Genomic DNA, 9,332 nt, shown 5'->3' on the forward strand with positions numbered 1-9,332 from the left:
ACTGATGAAAGAATGATGGAAAACCAGCAGGGACAACATGGCCCACAGTCCTTCACTTCATACATCATTTAATGAGATTTTTCTATGGTAATGTCACACTTTAGGTTTACAGCCCCTAAATAAACTGTGTTTATTATTATTATTATTATTATTATTACTATTATTATTACTGATCACTGAAACACATATTTGCAAACAGTTTATGGAACAGCAGATGATCTAATTCCTGCAGATCATTCTGCTTTAGGATAAATAAATGAGAGAATATGAGAAAAAATTCTGAACTGATCATTTCTAAAATTAAATATGGTAAAGTCCTGATAGTCCTAATACTCCTCATCACCACCTCCAGTGTTTCTCCTCTTTTCTTTTCACTCCATTATTTTATCACTGCTCATCTTCCATGTTTGTGCTTCTTCTTCTTTCCTGTGACTCTATTCATTCCTTCCTCTCTTCCCTTCATTTCCTTTCCCTCTTCTGTTTCCTTATCTACCCTTTCATTCCTCTCGTGTTCTTTCTCTCTCAGTCCTCCTCCTCTTCTCCTCTCAAAGCGTTGCGGAGACTCCTCCAGAACTCCCCCCTCCTCTCCTCGTCCTGAGGCCACTCCAGGTAGGTGGTGGAGCTCATGAGTTTGCGTAGTTTGCAGAAGCGTCGGGGGATGTCGTCCTGGGACAGCGGCTCCAGCAGGATCAAGATGGCCGGCTCTCCGCCGCCGTCTCCGTTGAAAAGCCAGAAATGGGAGAAGTCCAGTTCGTAGCGGCACCAATCAGACTGGACGAAATTCTCAGAGAGGACGAAGATGGTCCGACGGCTGCGCTCCATGGCGCTCATGATGTTGTCCACAATCCACTGTCCAGGAAGGAAGTCCCGCTTGTGGAGACACAGGGTCAGTGGCCGGGGAGTTCTGGGGTTGGCAGAGTCTTCGTCTGTCTCACTGTGGGAGAATAAAGAAGAAAGCATTAATAAAACATAGATTAAAAACATGTCCCTGGTTTAAACCTCACTATGAATCCTGAGTGTTGAAGTGGTCCAGCTCATGGCTCAGCAGGGGCCACAGAGTGAAGTACCTCAGAAATGCCACATGGTGGCACCATGCTACACACAGTAATGATGCTGGAAACAGCAGCACAGTCATGTGTGTAAAAAAAAAAAGTCTTACCTTGGCTCCTCCAGCTCAGGTACCAGGAAGGTTTCCACCCAGCTCGCGTCTCTTTCACTGTAGGACACGAAGGCATCAAAGGACAGCAAGGCTTCTGAAGCCGCTTCTTCTCGGAGCCGCCGTCGACGCCGGGAGCTATGCTTGGCCTTCAGCCACGCCCACGTCATCCTGAGGTACCAGAAGGCGTGAAGGCGCCACAGCAGGACAAACACCAGAATCCCAGCGAACAGCGCCACCCCACAGCTCACGGACACGAACAAAACCCGGTGGCACACGGCAACCGAGAGGCGGACTTGGCCCACCGGTTTGCCCTGCAGGTACAGAGGAGAGTCGCAGACGTAGCTCTCCTCTCCGTCTGTTAGAGACACACCTCCACCTTCTTTAGTGCCCGACCGGAAGAAGGCAACAAACTCGCAGGAGCAGACGAACTTGTTCTGACCCGCCTGGAGGTTCTGGAGTCGTTCATATGACTGGAAGTCTGAGCGACTGAACATGTTCAAGGTGTTCGACTGTGAGAGAACAGAGAGGGGTCACGCTGCAGAACACGAGGAGGACTGGAGGCAGAAACGTGAGATGCGATCGTTTTTTACCTGTATACTCAGTGTCTGCAGACTGGGGAACAGACGTCCCGGGGGAACCCTCATAAACTTATTCCCAGAGAGGTGGAGCTCTCGCAGGGCCGGCAGCGCCTCAGTGAAGCTTTTGAGATCGTTGTTGCTCAGATCCAGCACCTGTACACGATATAGTACCGGTTAAAAGTGCCTCATCAGGCCTGTCAGCATCACTGCTGCACAGCCCACTCTCAGTACCTCCAGAGTTGGGGGCAGACAGGGGGTGGTGGTGGTCAGTTTAGCCCCTGAGATGTTGAGGTGTCGCAGGGTGGAGGGCCAGGTGCAGCTCTGGGGCATGGAGCTGTAGGCGGTCCTGCTGATGTCCAGGTGGGTCAGTTTGTAGAGGTTTGCTACCAGCCAGCTCACCGTGGACAAAGACTGAGGCAGAAGTGGGACAGAGGCGAATGTTATTTTAAAAAACGGAGTTGTCATCGAGTAATCATTTTAATATCTGCTTCTGTTTTCTGTTCCAGATCTCTCCCAGCGCGTGCCGCCGCTCTCAAGTTTCACGAAGGCACCTTCAGAGCGTTCCCGCTGACGTTTAAAACTCGGAGGTCCTTCAGCTTGCTCTGTCCTTCACACAGCGTCTCCACCAGAGTCATGTCAGTCAGCAGGTTGTCAGACAGGTCCAGGTACTGCAGGTTCACCAGAAGGCCAGACGTAGCACAGGGCATCACGAACACCTGAGGGCAGAGGTCACGCTTTGTTAACTGAAGCTCACGGAGTAGTTTACGTCTGTGATTCGCTCGGAAATCACGGATTTCTTGCATCAGTCTTTCTGTACCAACCTTCACACTGTGACTGATTTTTTTTTTTTGTTACCTTGCCGTTTATGACGGACACCTTTCTGGGATACTGCAGCAGAAACTGCAGCTGCAGAAACGAGACAAACTTAAAGACGTCCAGCACCACGATGTTTCGTACGAAGAACTCGTCGATGCTTCTGTGATCGGTCTGGCTGGCTTTTTCCCACCTAACAACAACCAAACAACAACAAACACTGCACACTGCTCCTGCAGTCAACCACTCAAACAACAGCTGTTTTTTATTTTTTGTTTTGTCCCTAACTGTTTGTGTGAATATGTGAGAAACAACAAACCTTCTTAGCACAAACTTTACACACAAAAATGAAAAAACTAAACTGTTATTATAAATAATTTTAACCATTTTAACTCCAGAGCTGCTTGTGATTATTTAGCTGGTTGCTTTAAACTGGCAGAGACCAATGTGGACTTTACTGCTGATCAGATGCAAACAGGTTCATGTATCATGAAGACGCACTGATGTCACACCTGCCCTCGCCTGTCAGCGTGATGCCGTCAAAGGAAAGGGAGGTGAGCGGCGCTCCATCGAAAACCACAAGAATATCAACAACGGCCTCATCGGAGGTGGAAAGGTTACGGAAGGTCATGTGCCTGAGGAGTGACACCAGAGAAGAGTGAGAGAAGGTCAGAGTTTTTCCACGCGGCCGACTTCATGACTGAAACAGGCTGCGGCCACACCTGACCCTCCTCCTGGCCGTCTCTCTGAACGGCTGCACAGACTGATTCCCGATCAGATGCAGGTCCTCCAGAATGAGAGGCGTCTCAGGGTACGACACGTCACGGAGCACGGCCGAGGCCAAAGATACGTTACTGAAAAATGGTCCATGGAGGCTCAGACTGACCCGACCCAACGGCCAAACGTAGGCCAGAGCGCCGGCCTCGTACCTGGAAGCAGAGGAGGAGTTAGAGCTGTGAGGGCAGGCGGTGGATGTGCAGTAACAGGAATACAAACAGCGTCAGGCCCAGACCTCTGCAGGTTGTTGGCCTGCACCGTGAGCTCGTCCAGCTGAGTGACTCCAGACAGAGCTCCTGCCTTTATCTCCTCCAGAGCAGGACCACCGAGAGCCAGCCTCCTGAGCCGGACCAGCCCCTGAAACACCGGAGCAGAACCTACGCACCTGGAGGAGAGAAGAAGAAGCTGCACTACGAGGCCAAAAATATGTGGACACACGTGCAACGTGAGCTCTTTACCTGTACGGGTTGTTGAGCAGGTTGAGCCGTTGCAGAGCTCCCAGCTTGTTGAACCATTCGTGGTTGAGAGCAGTCAGCTGGTTGTTGGACAGATCCAGGTCCTCCAGGCTCCACAGAGAGTCAAACGCTGACGGATGGATCACGGAGAGCCTGTTACCTGGAGGACAGTAAGATAAATATAACATCTACAGAACCTCTACATCAGAAGAAAGAAAAAACTCGGAGGACTCGTTCTGAGAAACTTTCTGAATCATCTGATTCATTTCTGTCTCGCCTTGTCCCAATAAATGGACATCAGTGTTACCGTGGAGACTCAGAGCCCTCAGTGGCCTGTGGCCTGTCAGGTCGACATCGGTCACCATGGTGATGTTGTTGAAGGAGAGATCCAGAGTGAGTGCGCGGTCCGTTACCACGGGAACTCGGGAGAATCCGCCACAGGAGCAGTTACAGGAGAGGTGCAGGTCACAGCCATCGCAGGATGGCCTCCCAGCGTCCAGGTTTGACCTCTGACCCCGGCACAGGGCGAGGAGGAGGAGCAGCAGGAGGAGGGTGAAGAGGAGGAAGGTCGGCTGTCCCATACTGCAGGAAAAAAAGATCAGATTCAATCTCAACAGAGTGAGACACACCACAGAAGTGAAAGAAGCTCAGGGAGGAAGTGGACATTGATAGAAGAGGAAGTCTTCACCATTTTATTATGACTTTCCCAAAAGCTTTTTGTGCAACACAGTTCTGTCAGTGAGAGGATTCATCAGCAAACACAGGATTTTACTGCGTCACGCAGAAAGTGTGTGTACCTGAGCACACGTTCCTCGGTCCTCTGCTCTCAGGCTTCACTCTCACAGCGTCACGTTTAAAACCTCTCAAATGCAGTGGGAAAATATTCATTTACAGTTATTTTGATCACGTCATTATATGCTAACCTGACTTTTATTTACATAAATACCATTTTTTCCCCAAAGCTGGGTGTCCACATACTTTTGGCTCTGTAATAATGTATTTGCAGCTAACACTGACGGCTCAGTGCACAGATTTTACTCTGGTGTTTGTTGTGACACTGAAAGTTTTTTCTGCTGATGCTGATGAGAAAAGTTTGGACACAGAGGAGATGAAGTAAAGAAGTGTCAGCACGAAGGAAACAGACAGAATCAGATTTTCATCAGCGCCTTCAACCTGACGGGACATTGGTTTGGTTTCTGTACAGCAGACCTGCCTTCGCTCCCCTTCTCTCGTCACAGCTGCTGCTGTAAAATGGAAAACTGACGACTGAAACACTCGAACCTCAGAAAATCACGCATCATAAATTTGTGTTGCCTTACCTGATTTTTTTTTTCCCGGAGCTGAATCCTGATAACGAGGGAAACGGTTCAGTGAAAAAAAAAAAAGATGAGAATCAGTCAAAGATTGAGTTTATGACTGAGGATAGAGGAAGTCAGAGCTCAGGGTTGAAGGCTCCAACCAAGCGTGAAAAGCGGTAGTGAGCATGAAAATGAACTTTGGGCAGGAAACCTGTGAGAGTGGGAGCCTGCAGAGATGATGGGGTGTTTAACAAGAGAGTCCAGTGAATTCATCTTTGACTCGTTAGACTCGTGGGATCAAATCGTTTTACTGAGCTGACAGCAGGAGTTTATTCACAGTCAGTTCTTCTGTTTAACTATAACATTCTCTTTTTTTTCTTTTTAAAAAAATGGCTTTTTATTTCTGAAAAGCTTCGTCTGCTTGAAAAACTCCTGCAGGTCGTGTTCAACCGGATCAGCTCCTCCTCTGTAAAGCAGCCAGATGTGATATTAAGTTGTGTGTGGTTTCTGTTACATAATTCACAGTAACCACCGTGTGCAGCGGACTGTGACCACAGTCATGTTCTGCCTGTAGGCAGCACTTCTCCTTCATACACAGCAGAACACGGTCGTCTTTTCCAAACAACAACCAGTAACTGTACAATATCTGACCAGTTTCATTTGACTCATCATGACTGACATCGGTTCTTGAAACATTCTCACTTTCAGTCAGTCAGAATATTTTCACACGTCTGTGTGTTTCAGAGTTTTTATATTTAAAGGCATTTTTTAAAATTACTTGTATATTTAACAGCTCAGCTTGAACCTGTGTCACAAACTGGTTAACACAAGTTTTAACATGCTTCAGTCTCCTGATACAAGAAAACAGAAACTTCAAATTCAATCAATGCTTTATTGGCACAAGCAAACAGTTTACATGGCGGCACCACCACTGTTGTCTCAGTGTTATCTCTTGACTCTCAGGTAACACCCGTCCTCAGCTCAGAAGGTGTACTCAGCAGTGACATCAGTGGCGGCGACAGAATACTCGTCATCCAATCCCTGCCCTCTTTCCAGGCGCGGAGCCATCTCCATGACAACAGCTGGTTTGTTACCTGTTGAGAAGTTTGTTGAGAAGTTGTGATGGAGTTTGAAGTTTCAGACTTTGTGTGTGTGTGGAACAGTTAGAGCTTCAGACCTTGAGAGTGAGGATGTATTTGGAAAGTCAGGCCTGTCGTCGTCTCTGCAAACATAAATCACACAACTGTGTGTGTGTGTGTGGTTGCTACCTGTCTTCCTGCTACCTGTCTTCCTGCTGCAGTACGCCAACACCATCAGGACGGTGGAGATGCAGTATGGACTGATGACCAGCAGATGGCAGAGCAGTTTGACCAGAAGAAAAGCAGAGATGGAGGAGGCAGAGTTGGTGGGTGGAGAAGGATCAGCTGTGGGGGAGATCACATCAAGACAAATACTGGATGTTAAAAACCCATCAAGTGACAAACAGGAAGTGGCTCACTGGCCTCTGAGTTTTCACAGGAACTATTTCCAGTGCAGGTGCAACTGTTTTGTTGTAAAGTGTCTGTGTTCCTGGAAAAACCACAACAGTCAGTGCTTATTCATACGGTGACAACTGGAAGAGCCGGATACAAACGGGACAGATGTCTGAACACGAAGGACGTCTGCGTGTACTGACCCCTGACGCTCAGCCTGCTGGATGCTGATGTCCTCTGACCAGTAGAACACCAGTAGAAACCTTCGTCTGACTGTTGGACGTTGTGGATGGTGAACTCGGGTGTAGGCTCAGCTTTAATTGGAGCACTATGTCTGCCAAACTTGAAGAAGTGAGCTGGGACGGCGGAACCATCACGTCTCCTGCAGCGCAGAGTGACATCGCTTCCTGTCAGCACAGGAAGTGCAGGGATCTCCATGATAAAGGAACGTTCTGAACAACACAGGGAACAGGGACATGTAATAACGTACACAGAGACTTTCACAGACATTAACCGGTCAGCAGTGAGTGGATAACAGCAGCTGCTGTGATGGACATGAACGTCATGAGACAACACGCAGTAACCTGTCTACCTGAAACAGTGATGGTGACTGCGGTGCTGCTTCGTCCGTTCGAGTCTTCACACCAGTAAACTCCTCTGTCCCATGATGGAGAGAGATTTGAGACGTTGCACGAGGAACCATTGAAAGCCCCAAAGCCTTCAGCTCCACACGTCTGGTTCTGAACCACTGAAATCCTCCTCAGCTTCCACCCGGAGCTAAACTCCCCGTGACAGCTCAGGACGACAGACTCTCCTTTAAAAAACTGCTGACGGTTTGGGCTGATGTTGAGAGAGACTGGGAGAGGAACGGACAGGCCACAGTTAACGGTGGAAAACGAGGAAAGACTGAACACAAACACGTATTTTTAATTCTGTTTTTAATGTTATCAGCTGTTCTTCCTCGACAGCCTTTCACTTCCAGCAGCTTACTTGAAGAATGTGTCGGCCCAAACAGAGGCAACACAAACAGACCTGCAACAAGACAACAAAGGGTTTCAGTTTTCATCAGCTGTCACGTGTTGCCAGATTTCTTGGTTGCATCAATTTCCTCACATGTATGTGGTTTCCTATTCCCCCACACTGGTAAAGTTTAGATCTTCTAAATGGCTTAAGTAACTACTGATAAGCAAGAACAGTGTGATAACAGAGACTTTACCACTGCACTCAGAAACAGGGTTGTCTGACAGTTGTAGTTTTTATCAAATTTTCCCAAACTATTTATATTATTTAATTTATCCTAATTTACTCTGTTTGAATAGGTTGTATTTTCCCTCCTGTCTGTGTTTGGTACCATACAGATACTGTTGTCTCGTCTTGCCGTGGCTCGCTCTGCTGCTGAGGAACTCCACAGCCATGCCAGTGTTTCTCATGCTGATTATTGACCAAACGTTTTATTACAGCACTTAGTTTGATTTCCATCCCAGCTCTTCGGTGCAGGATAGAGCTGCACTACAGAAGCCAGGCAGGCGGCAGAGCTTTAACACTGTGGTCGCACACTCAAGATTTCTGTGCCTGATTGAATCAGGTCCTCTCCACACGCAGCAGCTTCATCAGGGTGTCACCCTGCATCATTAATGAATTAACTGAAAGCGTTGTTTGGTGTGTGGCTGAGTTTAGCAGCATCTCTGCTCCTCGTCTCTGCAGATAGCCCATGCTGCATCTCTCCTGCTGCTCTGTAGAGCTTAAATTGTGCCACTAATGTAAAGGTATTTTCTTATCGGTGCAGTAAAATGTGCAGTGGAGCCGTTAAATTCAAACACGTTTGTATAAGTTCAGTGTTTGACTCACCGAAGATCAGAGACACGGACGGAGCCTCCATTCTGTTCAAGAGTGACTCTCTCTGCTCTCACAGGAACTTTATCACATCAGCGATGATGATAAGCTATATTTTGTCAGAGTGTGTCAGTCAAACCGCAGCCACTACTTCCCTAAAATGCATAGCATAACATAAATGTATATATGTGTGTGTGTGTGTGTGTGTGTGTGTGTGTGTCTGTGTAATTACACTAATGAAATTAAAGCTATTTATAGTTAACAAACCTGCTTCAGTCCACTACTTTTTGTCAGCTGCTCATTGACTTTCACACTGAGAACAAAGAGACGTGGAGGGAATCACCTTCAGATCAGTGGCTCATGTGTTTGGTTCCATCTAGTGGTGCAAACAAACAAACAAACAAACAAACAAACAAACAAACAAACAAACAAACAAACAAACAAACAAACAAACAAACACACACACCAGTCTGTTGGACTGAAGGTCGAGGTCACCAGCATGAAAGCTTTCACATAAGAGTGAAAGGAAAAAAGGTAGGTTGTTTTTTAAACCACACATTTTTAACTACTTTAAATTTTTTAAACAACATAAGACCAAATAAAAAATCTGATTTATAACAAAACAGAAAACAAAGATGCTCATGTTTTTCTGTCTCCACATTATTATTGTTTATTTGTTTAATTTTGGTGTAATTCACTCTGTTCATCACATCAATGACAGTTCAGCACATATAATAAATAAATAACAGAAACGTATGAAAGTAGTAAAAGAACCTGGAAAAAAATGAGAAAAACTGATGGTTCACAATTCAAATATGACTTTTTTCAGTTGTGACTGAACTGTGAGAATCACAGAGATGACTGTGTGATTACTGCTGTTACACAGGAAATAAAACAGCAGCATGACTCAGAAACGTCAGGCCAACCAGGAAAAGTCTGACGTTAAA

General features: G+C 46.8%; 2 protein-coding genes across 4 annotated transcripts; both read right to left on the reverse strand.

Annotated features, from left to right (window-relative positions):
* Positions 1-19: 19 nt before the first annotated feature.
* LOC121177329 (toll-like receptor 2 type-2) lies at positions 20-5,196 on the reverse strand. 2 transcript variants are annotated; one of them, XM_041031626.1, is made up of 12 exons: positions 5,102-5,196; positions 4,090-4,364; positions 3,786-3,942; positions 3,563-3,712; positions 3,273-3,479; positions 3,063-3,185; positions 2,593-2,743; positions 2,289-2,453; positions 1,969-2,148; positions 1,750-1,890; positions 1,160-1,668; positions 20-934 (listed from the first exon to the last, which is right to left on the reverse strand). In XM_041031626.1, exons 2-12 carry the CDS (start codon positions 4,361-4,363, stop codon positions 523-525), a joined length of 2,469 nt encoding a protein of 822 aa, XP_040887560.1. In that variant the 5' UTR covers position 4,364; positions 5,102-5,196; the 3' UTR covers positions 20-522. The 2 variants fall into 2 exon arrangements, with proteins under 2 accessions (XP_040887560.1, XP_040887561.1); XM_041031627.1 differs by lacking the exon at positions 5,102-5,196 and adding an exon at positions 4,580-4,597.
* A 786-nt stretch (positions 5,197-5,982) lies between these two features.
* Positions 5,983-8,668, reverse strand: LOC121177399 (Fc receptor-like B). 2 transcript variants are annotated; one of them, XM_041031730.1, is made up of 7 exons: positions 8,653-8,668; positions 8,401-8,540; positions 7,543-7,584; positions 7,145-7,408; positions 6,756-7,004; positions 6,349-6,504; positions 5,983-6,174 (listed from the first exon to the last, which is right to left on the reverse strand). In XM_041031730.1, the coding sequence occupies exons 2-7, from the start codon at positions 8,429-8,431 to the stop codon at positions 6,062-6,064; spliced, it is 855 nt and encodes a 284-aa protein (XP_040887664.1). In that variant the 5' UTR covers positions 8,432-8,540; positions 8,653-8,668; the 3' UTR covers positions 5,983-6,061. The 2 variants fall into 2 exon arrangements, with proteins under 2 accessions (XP_040887664.1, XP_040887665.1); XM_041031731.1 differs by lacking the exon at positions 8,653-8,668 and having other exon boundaries at positions 6,364-6,504.
* Positions 8,669-9,332: the final 664 nt, after the last annotated feature.

The sequence above is a fragment of the Toxotes jaculatrix genome, chromosome 23, assembly GCF_017976425.1.
Source record: "Toxotes jaculatrix isolate fToxJac2 chromosome 23, fToxJac2.pri, whole genome shotgun sequence".
In the NCBI taxonomy this organism is placed as follows: domain Eukaryota; kingdom Metazoa; phylum Chordata; class Actinopteri; family Toxotidae; genus Toxotes; species Toxotes jaculatrix.

Coding starts and splice junctions, on each gene's coding strand:
- LOC121177329 (XM_041031626.1), bottom strand. CDS start 4,363: ATGGGACAGCCGACCTTCCTCCTCTTCACCCTCCTCCTGCTGCTCCTC. Junction 3,943..4,089: donor GAGGGCTCTGAGTCTCCACG/GTAACACTGATG, acceptor ACTGTCCTCCAG/GTAACAGGCTCTCCGTGATC. Junction 1,891..1,968: donor GTCTGCCCCCAACTCTGGAG/GTACTGAGAGTG, acceptor TATCGTGTACAG/GTGCTGGATCTGAGCAACAA.
- LOC121177399 (XM_041031730.1), bottom strand. CDS start 8,431: ATGGAGGCTCCGTCCGTGTCTCTGATCTTCG. Junction 7,409..7,542: donor TGGGCCGACACATTCTTCAA/GTAAGCTGCTGG, acceptor TTCCTCTCCCAG/TCTCTCTCAACATCAGCCCA. Junction 6,175..6,348: donor GACAGGTAGCAGGAAGACAG/GTAGCAACCACA, acceptor ACTTCTCAACAG/GTAACAAACCAGCTGTTGTC.